This window comes from Stegodyphus dumicola, chromosome 4, assembly GCF_044657685.1.
Source record: "Stegodyphus dumicola isolate Sdum_Otavi_A_Nest chromosome 4, ASM4465768v1".
Lineage (NCBI taxonomy): Eukaryota > Metazoa > Arthropoda > Arachnida > Araneae > Eresidae > Stegodyphus > Stegodyphus dumicola.
In genome coordinates, this window is record NC_140771.1 from 163,185,830 (window position 1) to 163,206,558 (window position 20,729).

The window sequence follows — 20,729 nt, forward strand, 5'->3', positions numbered from 1 at the left end:
GAACCGATTGTTTTGGATTCATACATTTTGCTTCTTTTATTTCATTTATTAATGAAGTGTATTTCTCATTTGTTAAATAAAATGTGTTACTGTGCTTATTTTTTACAGATTGAGACAAAATGTCTGAATTTTGTCATTTTGCTTCTTTTACTTCATTTATTAAAGAAGTGTATTTCTCATTTGTTAAATAAAACATGTTACTGTTTACGGATTCAGGCAAAATGTCATAAAACATTTTCTGCATAACATCACTCATTTCCTATCAACAAAATAAAAAATGCAAGATGTGTTGAAATGGGAACAAGCTGTTTCTATTTTACATCGTAGCTGCTTACACTTGTTTCAATTCGTTTGAAGCTAGACTGCAAATGGCATAAATAAGAAGGAGCAGGAACAGCAATATGTCACAATGGAATTTGCGGGCTCACGTTTATTCAGAGTCTATTTAAATCCCTTGTTTCAGGCTTTTACCGTAAGGCATTTATAATTCTTAGGTTTTACCACAAAGGCTTGATATTAAAGCATACTTTGGACTTTTACCAAGCCATTTGGTAAAAGCTTTGTTTTACCGTTAAAACCTAGGATTCACTAGGCTTGGAGCTTTTACAGTAACATATATACTTCTAATATATTTTCCATAAAATATGCTTCATAATTTCTCCTTGGAATTTTTTTAGTTGAAATGATGTGTACCTGTAAATAGAAAAACTAGTACCTTCTTATTTGTTTTAATTATAAAATGTAATACTTTTCATTATAATTATAAAACTTAAACCAATATCTCATTGATAGAATGGAGTGACATAGTTTTGTGTCCCAAACAGAAAGTGTCATTGGCACTCTTTTATAACGTATTTGAAAACAAATTATTTAAATAAATTTTTCACTTTGGTGCATGTTAGCTGAGTGTCCCAGGCTGCCATTTGCTCTTTATGATACTATCATGTTTATGTATGATGAAAATAATCTGGTGTTGAATATGTAATGAATATTAATAAAATTTGATGTTTTCATTTTTAGTTAAATTTTGAGTAACTATTCTCGTGCAACATAGCTTTTAATTGGTATAATCTGTCAGCAATTTAAGTCTTAGACAAGGATATCATTTGCATTTATTTTATTTTTCACGCCTTATTCTGAAAAAATTTGTTTTCATCATAAAATATTGAACTCTGGGCCTCCTGATTGCTAACCAGATCTACTTCCAAGTACACAATGAAGTAGGCAAAAAATTTCTTGCACTCTTTCCCGCTTAAAAGGCCACTGGAGAAGAGGTAATCCAGTTTGTTAAATCCCAGTGGTGATGAACCATTGTCTGCCACATTTTAGTTTGGGCTCCACTTGTAGAGTCAGTAGGCTTATTTTGGAGCATGAAATGTGAAAAATGAGGCATGCCCTCCCTAGGATTCAAACTTCAGACCTTCCATTTGTTGTTAGGTACACGCTCTTTCAACTACAGTCAAAAGTCGTTAATTCGGACACCCATAATCCGGACCTCAAAGCTAAAAACTTTCTGCGCATGCGTTTATACATGTATGTAAGACCTTTACGCTGCAAATACGCATGTGCGCATGCACATAATACGTTTACACATGTGCATTTAATGTATAACGGACGGTATAAGCGAAGCTAAAATTATCTAATTCAGTTAATGTTGCAGATTGCGTTGTTCCTTAATCTTCGAATTGGATCCGGCTTATTATTTTTTGCAGACTGTTAGAGCAACTTTATAAAAGTAAGCTTGAACTTTCGATTATGTCAAATATAATTTCCGATATATATTTACTAATAGGGAAAGGATCTACAAAGCGAAAGTATGTTTTGAAGTCCATTAAACAAAAAGTGGAATTGCTGCAAAAAATGGATAAAGGCATATCCTTTGTTTTTCTAACCATTCCGAAATCTGTTTATCAATTTCACGCTGCTCTGCGGCGGAGGGAAATGCTGCGGCGCGCAATGGATTGGAAATTGATTTGTCAGCACTATCCTTATCTTCAGGGCAGATGTTTTTAATTTATTCGGCTTATAATTCCTTACTAAATGTAGTATTTCATCTCGTTGTACTCCATCTTTGATATGATTAAAATCATATTCCTCGTTATTATAATTCGCTTCCGATAGTGAAGAAAGTGACACAGAGGTTATTGAAAACGAAAAAATTTCGATTGACAAATTAGGCGGTTTTCTCGACACAGCAATTATAGGACTTGAACAGCGGAAGTTTGTAACAACAAGAAATTATGTCTGTTTATAGAATTAAAGAGAAAGTATTATCACATAAAACGAAGCAACTTAAACAACTTACATTGAAAGAAATGTTTAATAAAGTAAACAAATAAATATTAAGCTTTTTTTTTTGTAAATTTTGATACCCTTTAGATCATAATTATTCTTTATTTCATAAATTACGGTTTCATATTTTTAATTATATATTTTCTGCATGCCATCTTACCAGATTTAAACTGATGATTTATAATCCGGAATAGCCAAAGTCCCGACGAGTCCGGATTAATGACTTTTGACTGATATCTAAAAGGCATGCAATAAGGAGGGAGAAAATTCCTTACAAATCTGTGTAATGAAAAAGGAATGAATTATCACTTGCAACTGATTGTGTTTCCTTCACATTTTTTTTTCGTATATTGCTTTAAATGCTTATTTTTTGTACGATGTAAATTCATCTATATGATTTTGTTTCCTTTAGCTGTTTAGTGGTGGTACTTTTTTTTTAATTCTTTGAATTATTATGAGCTAGAAATCTGATTACAGTATCTGTATGCGATACCTCATTACAGTAAAGTTCTTTGAGCAGTTCAATTTGATCCTTTTAAGCAATAATTAAAATGCTAAACATTTAACTTAACCACCAAAACCACCCAGTTCTATGTAAGATATTAATGGTCATTGATAGAAAATAAAACATGAAAGCAAAGTACCAACCATTAAAGCTGATAGAATATGAGCTATAGGTGAACAGAACAATAACTTTTATATTCCCAGATAGCTGAGTTGTTTTTGGCATTAATTATTTAACACAACGTAACTTTTTATTGTACACTGTATTATATCAGTTCACATTTTAATCAGTGCTGTATTATTTAATGTGTAGAGTTAAAAGCACATGCTAAAACAGTGACAAATTATTAAAAATAAATATTTGCAGGCATGTATTTATTGCTTTTAAGTCACTCAGCTTCTTAAGCTGCTGAATTTCATCCTCATAAGCAATAATCAAAATAATAAATTAAACAATTAGCTGAAAAATCAAAACCATGCAGCTGTATAAAAGACACTATGGTCACTGGCAAAATATCATAAAAAAGTATCTAGCATTAAAGCCAATAGAATATATATTGCAGGTGAAAATAATAGTACCTTTTATTGTGCCAGATAGCTGTCGAGTTGCTTTGCCTTAATCACTTAACCTAACCTAAAATTTTATCCTATGCTGTATAATTTAATGTAGAATCTGTGTAAAAGTTCTAGAAGCCGACTGAATAACTTATATCCCTGATGCCAACCTGGCAAATCATTCTTTGCTTTCATCATCACATGACTATCAATCAACTCATGGCAGCTTGAGGAATGACTCTTGCAGTGATGTCTGAAATTATTTTTTAAATTTTAGTAACTGAATACTAAACAGCATAATAACCTTTTATGTTGAGATTATGCTTAGTAACGATTACTGACTTCAGCCAACTGTGCTAAGAAGTGTTTTGTATATTAACCCTTTGAGGGGCGGTATATAAAATAATTTAAACTGTGGTAAAATTTTGCATAAACTATAACTTATGGACCCTAAGGACACAAAATTGAGACTTAAAAAAATTCTAGAGCAAAATCCTGAATTTTGAGAGCCGGTATATATTTTATACCGGCGCCCCTCTAGGACATTTTTTTCCAGGTAGTTGCCAACTGTTAATCTTTGTTTTTAAAATTAATTTTGGGCATTTTTGATGTGCGTCTGTAGTGATGAGTGCTTGAATATAGTTATGTAAGTCTAAAGACAAAATTTTCTTAAATTTCGGCAGAAATTTAAAATTTTAAAAATAAAATTTATGTTTTTATGCCCTTTGATGATGCAACCCAGCTGAACATACTTATGGGTAAAAAGGTCTTCAACTTGATTTAAATTCAATATTATTTTATAAAAAAAAATTAGCAAATATAACACTGCATGTGTAAATCGTATCATGCTGTTACTGAACTAGTATAATATTACAAGCAGATGTAACTCAGCCGAAAATTTTAAAAAAATTGAAAAATGAAGCACTACGACCGACTCAGCTGAGAAAGTATGTTGCATTTTTGAAGTTGTATTTTATGCTTTAGATAATATGTGAAAAAAACCATGCTACATACTATGATACGAAGAATTGCCCCCCCCCCCTCCACGCACACACACTTTAGATTACGGAGGACCGAAAGGGTGACTTTTTTATTTTTTGTAAATATAGGTTGTAATATATCTTTTTGTTCAGGAAGAAACACCGTTAAACAATTTTATTATTTGATACACCTCAAAGCTCTTATTCTGATTTTCAACCCCTTTGGCTTCATAGGGGATCCTTTTCAACTTTTGGATAAATTTATTTTGCATCTAAAACGGGGCTTAGAAATATTTTTCCTCCTTTCACCAACTGTGAAAATTTATTTCCAAAACAACCTATTTGTATCAACCAGAGCGCAAATTTCTCTTGTGTTCTCTAGTCTTTCATCTGAAATTAACAAAGAATTAAAAAGAATTTCCCTAAAGAATAAAAGCATGCTTTCAAATCAGCAGTTTTTGTGATTACACTATGAGATAGACCTTAAATACATTTCCATTTTAAGTGAGCTTTCCCTTTGTGAAGTGTGATAAGATCACACTTCACAAAGGGAAGAAGGCCTGGCTCCCGAAAAACAAATTAGTTGTCAATCACCTCTTTTCATATTCTTACATTCTAGGATTTTGGAAAACAGGAAGCAACAGGTGTCTTTTGGGGGCTAGCATGCCACATTTAACCCCCACAATTGTGTGAAGTTTTGACCCCAGACGCCAATTTTGAAATCGATGAGTCTTTCTCTTGGGAAAGAGATAAGTGCTGAAATAAAAATTTTAGCTAAATACAGACGAATGAAACTTGAGCTGAGTACACAAAGAACAGGGAGTCAGAAAACTCCCCGTTCCTCCATGAACATAATATTTAATCCTAAACGACTTATAAGTTAATCATGAAATATTATTACATCATAAACTGTTATAATAATAAAGAAATTCTGTCACGTCACAGAGTAGAAAAGGAGAAGACTGGTGCTGCCGTCTATTGGCGTGGTACCCTCAGTGTGGGCTATATACCGGTTTTAAAATCGTATAAATAATCTGCTGTTAATTATCACTTCTGACTGAAATGAAGTAAATATATAAGATTCAGCATGTGTACGTCATATATTTGCAGATTTTGAATTTTTTCTTTCCCTCCAATAGAATTTATCAATCCTCCAACATGATACCTTGGAACGACGTATATTAATTTCATAACTGTAAAATATTGAGCATTCATAGGGTGATGTTGCCATTTAGAATCGAAAGAAAATACTAGACACTTACGATTATAGCTTTTGGTGTAGAAAATTTAGCATTTTTTCGGAGGTTAAAAAATTGACAAACAACCGGTATATATTCTATACCGGTGCTCTTCAAAGGGTTAAGAGGGAGAAATTTTGCAGTAATTTCTATCCATGTGCAAGGAAAGAAATTAAATTCTGTATTTGATATTCATTGGTCAGAAGATTACATTTAGTGCTGTTTGAAATAACTGATTTTTTGTTCATATGTGCTTTAAGTATGTGTGAGAATTTATTTTTCATGATTCAGATAAGCCTTAAACATATATGTGGGAAGTAAACATGAGTATAATAAATAACTAATATAATTCAGAAACTTTCTCAGTAATGATAGAAGCACAACAAAATTTAGTGGGACAAAATCTCATAATACAATGCCAATAGTATATAGTGGATGCTAGCTAAGCTTTATAACAATAGCTGCAAATTTGAAGGTTTTTCAGAAATCACAAACAAAAAGCTAAATTTTCCAATTAATGAAATTTGTGAAAAAATGTGGAGAAGTGGTAATTAATGAAGATGGTATAGTAAACGTTTTCTGTTTTGATGGCAGTGCCCTAATTGTCAGTTAACTAACTAATGATAAAATATGTAATATGGTTCTAAATACAGAAAGTATTATTACTAATACTGAAGAAAGTGAGAAAGGTTGCTTAGAACAAAAAAAAAAAAAAAAAAAAAAAGTTGATTGACAGTTTAGTGGGAATTCTCATCATGGTAATTACAGGATTTCAATAATGGAACTTTGAATAAAACATTATGTCTCTCTAAAATCTAAGAGAAAGTATTAGTACAAAAACTGAAGGAACTATCTTACATTGAAAGACATTTTTAATAAAGCAAACAAATATTAAGATTCTTTTGTAAATTTTGATTTCCTTAAGGTCATAAATGTTTTATTATTTGATATTTTTTATTTTATAATTTTTCATTTCATTTCAAAAGATTTAAACTTATAATCTAAAATCTGAAAAATTCCATAATTAGGAATCACTAAAGCCCTGAAGAATCCGGATTTCAGACTTTGTGCTGTATTTTTCCTTCCTTGTATGAAGTAAAGGAAATATTGTAATCATGAAAAAATCTGGGTATCTTATTTCAATGATAATATCCATTTTGACCACTATGGAATGCAATTTGACGATGTTTTTTGTGTGACATCTATATGTAAGGACAGAATAAAGGGCTCTTTTCCCCCAAACAAATTGTAAAACTGATATAAAATGGATTCATAAAAGATTTTTTTTCATGGTGCCTGTGCGTACAAAGTACATATGTCACATAACTCAAAAATGAGTAGCCTCAGAGCATTGAAATTTTAGATATAGGACTGCTATAACATGTAGTTGTGCACTTCCCCTTTTTGTTTGCAATTGGCTGCACAATCTACTCTGTTACTCGGCTCAGAGAGCTGAGTTTTTAAATTTTTTTATGTTTGTAAATTGTGCATTTTTTGCGTTTAAAATGATTGAATTATGTTGTTATCTTCTGGTTAAGGTTTCTATGCCTTTAGTTAATCTGCACAAAATAGTTATAGAATTATCAACAATTTAAAAGTTGTTTAAGTGTAGCTAAGCCTATTTTTTTTTACCATAGCAGCCATATTTGTTTATATTTGAAACTTAACAGAATAGTGAATTCAGTTTTTGAATCTTCAGTGTCTTTTTGCCAAGTGGAACCAAAAGGAAACTTTTAATTTTGTTCACGGAAAAATCTGCCTTCTTGCCTGCTGGACAAATTGCGTGTTTTTGTGTAGAAATTCTTAATTTTCATTATATAAAAAAATTAAATTGTTTCAACTGTATTTGGTGTTTTATGTTTTTCTATATCTTTCAATTTTTAATGAAGATATTTTCAGGTTTTATGTATTTTTGCCTTGCTGTGAAGCAAGAACTGAATTAATTGAATGAGAAATCCATGTCTAATAAAATTCAAGGAAATAAGTTTAAATGAAATGCAGGAAAAAATGCGTACAATTTAATATTCCGTACAAGGAAGTCATTTGGTGTCTGCATCAGATTTTTTTTTTCTGGAATAAGGCAGATTAAAACTTGCTTTGTTTTTCTAAATTTCAATATTAACTTGACTTCAGTTACAGTTAACTTCTACCTGCTACTTGTCCTTTCTTTGTGTAATCCTTTTCCTGCAGAAAGATCTTAGGACAATATATGTTCCTTTTATTTTAATTTTAATGCATTTTGAATCATGTGTTTACTGGATTTGCTGAGAAGGGAAGCAATATGTTATTTACAAGCTTGTAGTATTTCTTCAGAAAAGAAAATCAGGAGTGTTACAGTTCTTACTCTATGAAACTTATGGATTATTGCATCTGGTGATGCATTATGCTAGAAGAAACTTTTCTGAGAAACTAATTTCTCCCTGCACTAGTTTAAATGGAAGGGCTGCTATCCAAAGCATTTGTACTGGATGCTTTGTTCCGAGTAGTGTATGGAACATTCTATAGTGCAAAAGTGTTGTGCTATTTCGCATCGTAGCCAAAGAGCTGGTTTCCTTGCAGCTCGAACAGGTAACTCTCCTGGAAGCGAAGATTCCATGAAGTGTTTCTTTTGACACATTGTTGAAGGTAGATAGTATATCTAATAATGGTTTTATGTGATGCAAGATATGCAGTAGATGTGTAACATTAACAGCTGTTTACAAAATTTGGATTTGGTTTGAGGAAAGTTCTTATTGTTGCTTATTTGGCATAAGTGCGTACATATTATATTATCGAATTATCTGTGAAAATTAAAAGAGATCCTGCGAGTGTTGTGCTTATCATTCCTGGAAAATTTTGAGCCACCTTTTTGTCTGTGACTCTTAAAAAAATTTTTTCATCAGTCTCTGTGTTTAATCCTTCAAATAGCCTCTACTACAGATGTATTCAATTTGTTTTGTTCATAAAAAGGCTTTCATCAATTTCTACTATTTCTAGGGCCTCCAATTTTACTAGAAACTCTGTTTACGATCCTCTGAATGCAAACTTTGTGCAGGTGATTGCTATTCTTTTCCCCATTCAACAGACGTTAGCTCTTTTAGCCAACTGTAAATGAACTGGAATGCAGTCACAAATGTGATTCTTCGGCCTTTAGAGTCATGTTTTCAAAATGCAAAAAATAAACACAGCAATAACAATAAATTTTAAGAAAGGAAAGGTGACTTATCAAGAATCAATCAGGGTGATATTAAACGAAAGTGCAGATGTTATGACATCATGCCTATCCATAATTGACCATAAATTACACTGTTTGATGAGTTTCAAGTTTGAAGGGATAATAATATAAGTATTACATAATAAAGAATAACAATCTGATGGTGTAATTTTAAATGAGATTTCCAAACATTATCATCTAGAAATGGAAAATACATTTAGTTAGTCTATTGGAATTGAAAATATATTTCATTGCTAAAAATCACTAATAGAGCTTATCGGTAGTGCATCATTGGGCATAGACTAATATCAAAGTATCCAATATTTTAAGTTGAAATTTAAATATGTCACATTGAAAGTATACATGTACTCACATTCAAATATATTTTTGTCAGGCCAAGAAGAGGGAACCATCGATTATGATGGGGAAATAAAAATTACTCCTTTCAATATGAGGGAAGAACTAGAAGAAGGTTTTTTTGACAAAGAAGGTACTTACATCTTTAACAAAGAGGCAGATGTTATTAAAGATCAGTGGTTGGAAGATATTGATTGGATTAAGGTATTTAATAAGTTTATTTATTTGTCATGGCTTTAAAATGGTGTATAATTTGCATGTATGTGTATGAATAATATTTTACTTAACTAGCTGTGAACAGCATGTTATGGACTATCCATTTTGTTACATCGGGCACTTCTTTGTTGGTCTCAAAGGGTTAAACATATATGAAAAAAGATAAGAAAGCTCAACTTTTTCTTTGTTTTTTTTTATTAACTGATGAAAAATTAATAATTGTGCACTCTAATCTTACAATGCTCATTTTTTTATTTATATCCCAAAATGTGTATTTTATATTCCCCATTCTTTATTAATTATTTCACTGGGAGGGGATGAAAAATAATGGGCATAGCACAAGAGTTTTAAAACTTTATGAATAATTAGGTAAATGTAGTTTGATTCAAATAATAGTCTGAATTCCTTTTGTTGATTGTGCATGGTAAAATATTTCCCTCTTTTCCTTAACTAATAAGTTATTCCTGTATACATTAGCGTATTTTATTCCTGTATATAATTTATTGGTTAGAGTAGATAGAAGGGCAATTTTTGGCACGAAAATAGCCGCTATACGAAGCCACAATAACAAATCAAAGAATTGCACAAACTCGGTGTCCATGTTTGCCAGTTAAACAATCGCCAGTTATCACCAAGGGGCACCCATAAATATATTTTACCAATTTGTTTTATAATTTGCTGTCATTTCCCGGAAGCTGGATTTATTACCAAAAGTAATTCTAATATGGATAATGTACAAAGTGATGTGAAGTGATGCAAAGTGATGTGAAGGAAGAGGAGATGCCCTCAGCTCAACTGGAATATGGCTACCCTCAGCTCAACTGGAATATGGCTACATTTTAAAGAAAATGGATGAATTAATTGTATGTTTTTTAAACAATGATATTTCATGAAGTCTAGTTGTTGCAGGTATTTGGACAATGCTAAAAACTGCAGAAAAATAGGTGATAATGATATGAATTTAAATGAAATCAAATTTACAAGGCTTTTGATAGATAAAATGATTTGTATATTTGCTCTAATGCATAAAGGTTTCCAGTTTGTTTAAGAAATGATTTAAATAATTTTTGGTCACATGAGATCCTGTATTGAAAATGCAAAGTTAAAACTTTTATGCTGGTTAATAAGAAAAGAAAAGTTAATAACTTTTACAAGATAGGAAGGGGAAGTCAGTTTAAATTTACAGGTGAAAACAATCCAAGAGTAAACCATTGCCATACAAAACATTGTGGTAAAAGCAGTGCAAAATTATTGTGTTTGTTATACAAAATACTGTGTTAAGAAATTAAGCACCTACAAATCGCTGCAGACTTGCATTTCTTGACTGAAAACCTTTTAAATGAATTTTCTGTGTAATGTTTTGCAAACATAAGAAAAAATAAATATGTTTCTTCTATATTTCATATTTCTCAAACTACCTTATACATTTTGACTGGAACAGCAAGAAGTATTAAAAATATGTAAATTAGTAAAAATTGATATAGCAGTTAATAGAATACATTAAATAGCAGTTAATAGAATTTTAAACTTATGTATTGTCCCTTTTTTTCCCTAATATTTTTTTCATAAAAATCTACAGTGCAAAGTCTGAAATTCTGGTGCCAGTATTCAGAGTAATCTTATATCCAGACCTCTGGACCACGAGCTTAATCTTTCTGAAGTACTGAATATTCTGAATCTTGGATGTTATGCTATAAGTCTTTATAAATTCGATGTTAATTAATTAACCCTCTCTGCATTACGGCCGGAAAATTCCCTACAGAAGACTATTTTCTATATTCATTATACATGAAAATTTTTACATGCTTTTAAATGTATTTGATTTTGGTTTGGATGTATATTGGAAGAAAAGGAATTTTATGTACAAAAGGTACAAAATAAGATAGTCATTATTTAATTAAAATCAAGAAAATATCACTTATTCATGACATTTTGATGAACTTTGAAATTTCAGGGCTAAACCCGTAATGCTCGGAGCATTAATAACTTTTAGCAGTTAACAAGATAAATTTAAAAGTTTATTAACTGCTACGCATAGCATTAATTTCTCCTAGCTTTCAGATTTTGATTGCTTAAATAAGACTGAAATTTCAATAAATGTTATAGTTAATTTCAAAAGTATAAAATATTAAGGATAAAATTCCCCATTTCCTTATTCAAATCATAGTAAGAAATATCAACTTAAAATATTTTCAGCCATAAAACGTATCTGCGATATAACTGTGCACTGACTGTATCAGGTTTTAACAAAAGTTTCCTGTCACTGCAAATATTGTCTGCGCAAACAGTTTGCCCTGCCATGTTTAATTATATTTTATCAAACGATTTTTGGCATTTGAAAGAAAGAGACTTGCTTCAGAATACTATGTTGTGAAATTTGTAAAAAAATATTATCATTAAAGTTCAAGGTGTCTCAAATGGAACTATCACACTACCAGATTAGAACCATCATTTACTTCTAGTTCTGTTGCAAAAAGTCAGCTACAGAATGTCACCAAATCATGCGTACAGCTTTAGGTACAAATGTTGTAGCATATGACACTGTCAAGTTTTCGTATTGAAAGTTCAAAATCGAAGACTGAAGACAATCTAGAAGCAGAGTGCTCTGGCCAGCTTACTGATGTTGTTGAGGCCCACCTGCAAGAACTTGTGGAAGAAAATAAGTATGCAACCACTCAAGAGCTTGCTAAGGAGTTAGATGTTAGTGCCTTGCCCATTAGTTGCACTATGCCTCGTGTAAACTTGACTTACCAGTTCAATCGCAGGGTGCTGCATGAGGTGATTCAAGCAGCTAAGGGCAGAAGTGTTCAGGTTTGCACTAATCTGCTCGAATATCAATGCAAGGGCAACATTTTGGACCTGATCATCACTTGTGGTAAAAAGTGGATTTACTTCAACACCTCAGGCCATAAAGGGAGTTGGTGTGCTTACGGTGAGCTCATTGAGAGCATCGCCAAGTACAATTTGACTAACAAGAAGATCATGCTTTCTATTTGGTTGGATTGTCGGGGTATTATCCACAAAGAGTATCTGGGAAAAGGTAAAACCCTTGATAGTATGGTGTACAGTGAGATGCTAGTCTGTGTTGGCGCTACTATCAAGAGAAAACATCGAACTGAGTTGCAGCATAAAAATGTAATGTTCCCTCAGGATAATGCAAGACCACATGTGTCTGAAATTCACTGGCTGGACTCTGTACAAAGTCGAACGGGATCTTTTTCTATATCCACCATATAGCCCAGCCATTGCTCCTTCGGTCTTCTACCTGTTTTCACGCCTGCAGTTCCATCTTGTAGGTGCTATCTTCCATTCTGCACAGGGCATCCGAAATGAGGTTGATTTTTGGACTTGTAACCACCAAGTTTCTGGGCCAAAGGCTTTTAAAAAACTACCAAAACATTGGCAGAAAATCATTTGGGCGGTGATTACTACCTGCACGAAAGATCCTGTTTCATGTTTTTTTTTTTTTTCTTAACTTTATCTAGAATGTTTTTTGGTGGAAAACTTTTGCTACAACCAGATACAATGTACGATATTATAACTGTACACTGATATCTACGATATTGTAATTGTGCACTGATTTTTTTGTGATTTATTTTTTATCACGATATTTATATGATGATGTTTTAAAACTGTGAAGTTTATTTCTTGCTTTCTTGTTTGCCACAATGTTTCATATGATAACATTTTCCATTTGTGTTTTTTCTCCACAATGTTTTTTACAGACACCAATCTTAGGTAGTACATAAAAATTAAATTGCAGTAGACACAAGATTTTAATTGTTTAACATTTCTACTATAAGAAATTTGAAAGCCATGTTTTTAATTTTTTCCTTCTAATGTCAAAGCCATCTTTCAGAAGTTTGTGTTTGAAACATTGTGTATGTGGTTTCCCAAATGGTTTGGTTAGGATATCTCTGCTTATCTTGATTTTATGAAGTTGCATATTTTTTAGTAAATTGAGCTATGAAAAACAGTTTTTCATCAAAATTTTTGGTGGCCGATATAAAAGTTTAATTTAGACATAATGAGCATAAAATAAATAATGATGCATGCTGGTTTGAGAAATCAGCATTTTAGGAAGTGCTATTTAAATGTCTGAAGAATAGTTTCAGTTTAATGGGGAATACCACACTCATGCAATGTGATAAGGAGCTAGTTGTACATCAACATATGCAGGTGTAATGAATTAACTGTGTGCACTGCTCACACAATCATTACACTTCATGCAAGCTCGGATACATAGAGATAAGTTACAGAGACATCAAAAGAAGAACACTTGAGTGGTAATGTTTATTTTTACAGCAGAAAATGTAGGCAGTACTGGAATTCATATGTAGGACTGTTGGATATGAGGAATACTGCATATCACTTTCATAGGTAAAGGAATGGTACTAATAAACGACCTTCGAGAAACAAGGCCGTCCAACTCTCTCATAACATCAACATGAAGAATGTGAAGAAATCTGTCCAATTTGCTGCAAGTGAGTGAACCATTGATGGTGATAGTAAATGGGATAAGTTTGTTTTTCATGATGATGTGACAGAGAGCTGATGACCTTGTTTCTTGAAAGTAATGGTACAAGTCCTTTAAGAATGATCCTCTTTGGTAGAGGTAATGAGTGATATGGTGTATTGAAATAAATCATAGAATCCATTTTGCAAAAGTAAATAAACTTATGCAACAAAACTCACCTGCAACAGTCGAGAAAATAGCTGACATTGTCTGCTCAAGTGTTGAAATTGTGCATGTACTTGTTATGGATAATTTGAAGTTGTATTGAGTTTGCATGATCGATGTTTCACAAATTGTTTGGTGACCAAGAGGCATATCATGTGGTTATGACTTTGCCGCAGTATGCCATAGAAAGGAATGACTTTCTATCATGTATAGATGTAGACAAGAGACAGGATGTCATCCTTTTGAGCCAAAGAGCCAGTTTCTTCAGTGGAAAAATTCCCCCTCCCCAATCAAAAAAATGCCAATGCTTTTGAATAGCAGTGAGAAAAATATGAGGAAGGTGATACTGATATTCTTTAATAGCAGCCCAGCCATGTGATACCAATAAGCCTGGGGTCAAATCATGAAAAAGGCATGGATGTTTGTGAGCATAAAGTGCCTGTGCAACACGAGAGCACTCAAAATATATATAGCAAGCCAAAATTCCTCTCGAGAGCATGATTTTAGGGAAGAGAAGTAGGAGATACTCAGACTGGCCCTTGGGGTGTCATCCCTCAGAATTAGGTAGGAACTGCTAGTTATTGAAGTAAGACTGTAATACCTGTACAAACAATGGTGAAATTCTATTGTCATTTTCACTTTTACCTGTACCTGATATTCTTTGACCGAGAAGAATCATTCGTTATTGATTTTAGGAAACTCTAAGTTGCGCTGAATGTATGATGTCATGCAGACACATTGACTTCACTGCAACAGTCAATAAAGTCAAAAAGAAATAGAAAGCTTTTCAACAGCATTCATCTCCGTCTTGAAATCAACTGACTCAATACAGTGAATGCAGCCAAAGATCTCCTGAAAAAATTGAACTGGGAATTTCTGTACCCGCTCACCACCCAGTCCTGAGCTTTCATCCTGCAATTTCACAGTTTTTGAAGAAAACTTTATTTCATCAAAAAAAAAAAAGATAGAAAAATCATTCTAATGGATTGTAACATGAAGGAGAGAGTTTGAAAATAATTCTGAGAAAAACTAAGAGAGAATGCTATTGCATTTATGAGAGTGTACCTTTGGTAACTTGCTGGGGTAAATGTCTAAAATTAATGGTAAATATTTTTGAGAAATATAAATCTTTATCATAGAATCTTTGGATCTTTTTTTTTTTTTAAATTGAGTCCCTTCTATAGTTTTATGAAAAAATACTTTATGATAATTCGCATAGTCTGAAAATTTACTTTATTAATTGAACTAAAACTATTAAAAAATTATGTCATTCAAGAGCTATTTAGTCATGCAGAGTCTCTTTGTAATACTTCATGTGCTGATTTATGTATTTATTTATTCACAGAATGTAATTTTACAGGTAAAAGCTACAGAGGGTTCTAAGAGAAAACTAGATGACGACACTGATGACAGTGATGAAGAACCACCACAGATAAATCTTGTAGAACATTATACTGAAATGTTAAAACTAATGCAACCAAAAGAAACAGTCCAGAAGGCTATCTGCCGTTTGGGTGGTAAAAGTTCATCTTCCAGAAATGCCAGCAGCCGTTGGAAAAAGAAGAAAGATGCTGTTTCTTCGTTGACAGACAATGAAACAGATGAAGATTATGAAAAACTCCAGCGTCTTACCAGTCTGGCTGATGATATTATACACTCTGGAGACATGGATATTTATCAACAGACATATGAAAAGTTATCTTATTATGTAGATTCTAAAAGAAATAGTGAAAAAACAGATCCAAGTAGTACAGGAGATACAGAAGAGGCATTAGATATGTTTGGTGAGGACTTTGATGAAAACGTTGATCCATCTAAAACTCCTGCACAACCTTCTGAAAACTCACCACCTCATGGTATGTGCAAATTAATTTTTAAATGAAATGTCTTCCCCCTCATGATATCCAATAATTTATGAAAAATGTAGTGCTTACATTTAGTAAAACTGCTTCAAAAATATTTTGTGCTTTACTGAGAATAATCATCAAATGTTGTTACTATTCAGAAGAAAATATTAACGAAACTTTTTTCATTATTTCTAACAATTTTTATGTGTAAATGGATAAACAAAACCTTGAATGTATATAGACTAAAAGAGAAAAGAGCCAATGTGACAATCAAAATAGTAATAACAACCTTGTTAATTTCATTCTCCTGATGAGGAGGGACTTTTAGCTGCCCTCGAAATCGATTGGATATGTTTGGGTCTCGTCCCAAATAACACACACTAAATAAATTCGCTGGTTCGATTCTTTATTAATTCTCATAATTAATTACAATTAACTCATAGCTGTGACCAGCCCTCTTACACCGTCGATGGCGATTCTCAAACTCGTTAGATCATCACATTACAGATGCGCATGCGTGGATTACATTACAGATGCGCAGGCGCGAACAGAATGTTTTAATATATGTACGCTAAAAATACAAGGTTGTTATATATATATATGCATAAATACGAGGGTGTCAGGGAGACGTTTACTCAAGTAATTTATCAATTTTACTGCATAAATTGCTTTTCACTCAAAATTGTATTAGCGAAAATGCTTAATCAGAATGAGTTCTTTGGTGCTCTGCATTGGTTCTGGATCCCTTCACTTCACGGAAATATTTGGCCTAACTTAATTTGTCAGTTTGGCATCACCTTATTACTTGAGTAAAGGACGAAACACCTTCATATTTATTTATTAATTATTGTTCATTGAACGGGAGTTGGTTTGTTCCCCTTGAAAAGTCAATAAATTTCTGATCAGTGGCAATGATTACTTGCTTTTAATTTAATTTCTTTTTCCCATTGAAATTTTGTGATTCATGATTTAATTCAAGTCCCCGTAAAACATTTTTAGCAATTTACATTCATGTTACTTTAAAACAATTTTCGGAATTTACTACCTATGGGTAAATTCCGAACTTACTACCTATGGGTTCACTCTTTTTAGATACTTCTACTAAAATTAATATTAGGAGATAATATAATCAATATTTTAGTAAATAAATTATTATTATCTTACTTTGCAGCTATTGCGCAAGTATTAGAATAACTTGATTTCGAACTAAATGAATTTAAAATTTGTATATATATGTATATAGATAGATAGATATTTAAAATACGCAATTTTATAATGAATTAATACATTTTTAATTATGAAGTGTTTAGTCTATTCCGTGCAGTAGACTTGGGCCACTGGAAAATTTTCAGCGATAAGACAGCTAAATGATTGGTTGGTTCTGCCATTCCTTACCAATGCTTGAGGAATAAGTGTTTGGCTATTTAAAATTATTAAGAATAACAGGGAAGTAGACCCATTTTTAATGAGAAATAATATATTTAGAATAGCATATCTGTGCATGAATGTAATCACTAATAAATGCAACATAGTTGAAACATGAAGATTGTGTAGTTAAAAAGTGCAGGCTATGATGAAAAATGAATATTTTTGTATGTGTAAATAAAAGTATTAAATTATTTTTTACTAGCATATTGTAAGAAAGCCCTCAGAGACAACAAGATATATATAAATAATGATTGTTCAAAAATTCTTTTAACATGGCATATTTTGCCTTCTTGACGTTATTTTACTAATTCAAAATGCTATTAAAACAGAATTTAAAGTAATCAGTTTAACTTAGAGTATAACTAAATCATTCAGATATTTAAAGAATCTGAATAATTGTCTTTCCCCCCTTTTTTTTCTGTAACCATATGAGAGGCTTTTACTTTTTTGTTTATCTTATTTTATTTTAGCTAAGTTATACACTTGAAAAAGTAAAGTAGTTTTATTTTCATTAAGGAAATTAATCATAAACCATGTTTCCATGATTACTTTTAAATAGCATCAAAGCATTTTCTCATCTCCATTTGTCATATGTTTTTCTGTGTGCAACTTTTTATATTTTACCGTGTATTCGTGTGGATACTCTTTCAACTGAATGATTATTTCAACTGAATATTCAGGGTACTTCTGTGTTTTATATTTTTTAAAAGGTTACCTGTTCACAATTTGTAATTTTATTTTCCCTTTTAGAAGCTGTTGATCCTAATTCTGAAGTCATGTGGGAATTCAAATGGGATGCATCAGAGGATGCTAAAATATATGGACCTTATCCAACATCTCAGATGTTACACTGGACCCAAGAAAAATACTTCGATGATGGAGTTCTTGTGAGGCAAGTTGGCAAACAGGATTCAGAATTTTACTCATCCAAAAGAATTGATTTTGAATTGTATTTATAAAGCTGTCACTTGTCATTCAGACTGATATGCGAAGGCAAAGTGATTTATAAATGGCACCTGATTATGATAAGCAAAATAACTTTTTTTTTAAAAAATTAATATTATAACAATTCAAACATCTTCACTGTGTAAGACAGGGTGTTTAAAAAGGACTGCATGATTGAATAGCTCTTGAATGGCTAGTTACAGGCCTATTATTCCATTTTAAAAATTGTTTCGAATAATCAAACATTCATGCCATATAAGATTATGTATATACAGTCTTATAGTAAAAATATATGAAGTTTGATAGATTCTTTGAAGAGGTAAGTACCATGCATATGTCACCCTAGACAGTACAGTAGTTAGCAAAAGCTCATTTCTAGATTTCCTAGATGTGGGTTCAACATTCATGTAAAGCATGGTTGTTCATGTGTATCCTTTTTTCTCTTGGGTATTATTGTCGGTCTACTCTCTGTGATGCACCCTAGGGAACATTTTCTGCGACGAGATAGTTAAAGGGCCAATTCCAACTAATGACACTGAACAAGTGTATGTAAAAAAAAAAAAAAAAAAAAAAAAAAAAAAAAAAAAAATTCTATGTGTTTGAGTTCTTGAATGCAAACTTCTAAGTGATGCATTTTATGTTAGAGAATCATTAATTTAGGAGTACTAGGTTCAAATTACTATTTGTAAAAGTGCTACAATTTGGAATTAAATGAAATTTAATACATGGTTCTTGGAATTAATTATTTTCAGTTGAGGAAAATGGTTAACTCTTACAAGTTGGCAGTTTTTTTTTTTTTCAGGAGTAATTTTGCATATATAGTTGACTGATTTCTTTTCTTAAACTACTTTTTATACAATAAGGAATAACTTGCTTACCGAACTTTCTTCATAGAGGCCTGCTTAAAAATTAAACCCTTTGCCTATTAACAGGACATATATGACCCACTAAAGGTGTAAAAATTACTGCTGGGTTAATATTCTGCTGGGTGCTGTATAATGTTGGGTTATGTAGAGAATGCTTTACCCTGTACCAGATGATGTAAAGTCTATTTCATATAATAAAGTTTTCCAGAATAATATGTGTGCTTCTAGTAAGTTAATTGCTGCGTGTGGGACGTATATATATCCCACCATTAACTACGGCTGGGACATACGCGTCCCAACCTTTCTCTTGAAAACTGTTTCTCAAAAAAATCTCAGATGCTAAAATTACCTTATTTATGACATATTTTGTTCACTTGGATAGAAAATGCAGAAATCTTTTTTAAAATTCCTACTATTAGTTCACACTCTCATTATATATTGTTCAAATTTTCAATCGTTAATAAAATACTTTTTATTCATCCACTTAAGTTCAAATAAGTTTTTTAACTTGTAGTGGATGACACTTAATGTTAATACATTTTTTTCTTGTATTAAAATTTTTTTTATATCAAAAAAAAATTTTTTTTTTGTATTTTTAAAATTTTTCTTTGGTTACCTAAGTAGGAATTGACTTAAATTTTTTTTATATTGTTTTAATTTATAGTCAAAGGGTTAAGTCTTGTGGTTTTATTAAAAGATGCAACATGACTAAAGTTGATGTAATCTGAAACCTGTCTTATTGATTCGTTTTTTAATCTGGAATAATGGTCTGTGAATCAAAGGATGGAATCCTTTTTAAATACTCTGAATAACTGTCATCTGTAAAGTTTCATTCATGATAAAAACTTTTATTCTGCCGCTTGTAAATTCTAAAATATCAGAGATGCACTGTATGTAAATTTACTTTTGAAATGAATAAATAAATGTATATATATATAAGCTAATTTTTTTAATGGAGCATTTATTTATTGAAGAAATTCTTTCTGCCAAATAATATAATTATTATTTTCTTGTTGAACAATATGCTGAAAATTATGAATTAGTTTCAAGTGCAACTTAATAGCTGTTCTAATCCTTTGATTAATGGTTAAATACTTTTACTGCATTTTCTAATATATATATATATAGAGAGAGAGAGAAAGCGAGAGAGAGAAAGAATTTAAAATTTTAAGAAATCTATGTATTCTGAAAATTAATGCATCTTGGTGCATTTTTGTAGCTTAGTGGGGTTGGGGAAGAGCTTTATAGGTATTAATATCACTGAAAAATCAGCAGTATTCAGCAACAGTAATTACTTAGTCTGCATAATATATACCTAGTATACCTTCAGACTTCAAATGCTGAAAATAGGAAAAACTGGATATTGACATTTAAAAATATTTTTCAGAATCTGTAAGTCTATAACTTTTAGTTAACAGTTCAGTGAGACTAAATCTTAAAGTGTTAAGGTAAATTATCTTTATCAACTAGTGTTTTAATATTTCTAGGTAGAAATAATATTTTTTAATGATGTAGTGATTATTTCTCATTCAGACAATCTGTTAATTAACAGTGATGGCCTTATTTATGTATATTTTAAAATAATGCATGAAATTGTCTATTATTTCATTTGTTTTACAGCGATGAA

General features: G+C 31.5%; 1 protein-coding gene across 6 annotated transcripts in view; it reads left to right on the forward strand.

The window, feature by feature from the left end:
- holn1 (CD2 antigen cytoplasmic tail-binding protein 2 homolog holn1) overlaps nucleotides 1–20,046 on the forward strand; it is a 32,117-nt gene extending 12,071 nt beyond the window's left edge. For 5 of the 6 annotated variants that reach the window (XM_035352737.2, XM_035352763.2, XM_035352752.2 and 2 more), the window contains 3 exons: nucleotides 9,157–9,323; nucleotides 15,362–15,872; nucleotides 18,042–20,046. In XM_035352737.2, the coding sequence (XP_035208628.1) occupies nucleotides 9,157–9,323; nucleotides 15,362–15,872; nucleotides 18,042–18,250 (887 nt within the window). In that variant the 3' untranslated portion in view covers nucleotides 18,251–20,046. The remainder of the gene's footprint in view (nucleotides 1–9,156; nucleotides 9,324–15,361; nucleotides 15,873–18,041) is intronic. The other variant, XM_035352772.2, reaches the window with a different exon arrangement.
- The last annotated feature ends 683 nt before the right edge of the window (nucleotides 20,047–20,729 follow it).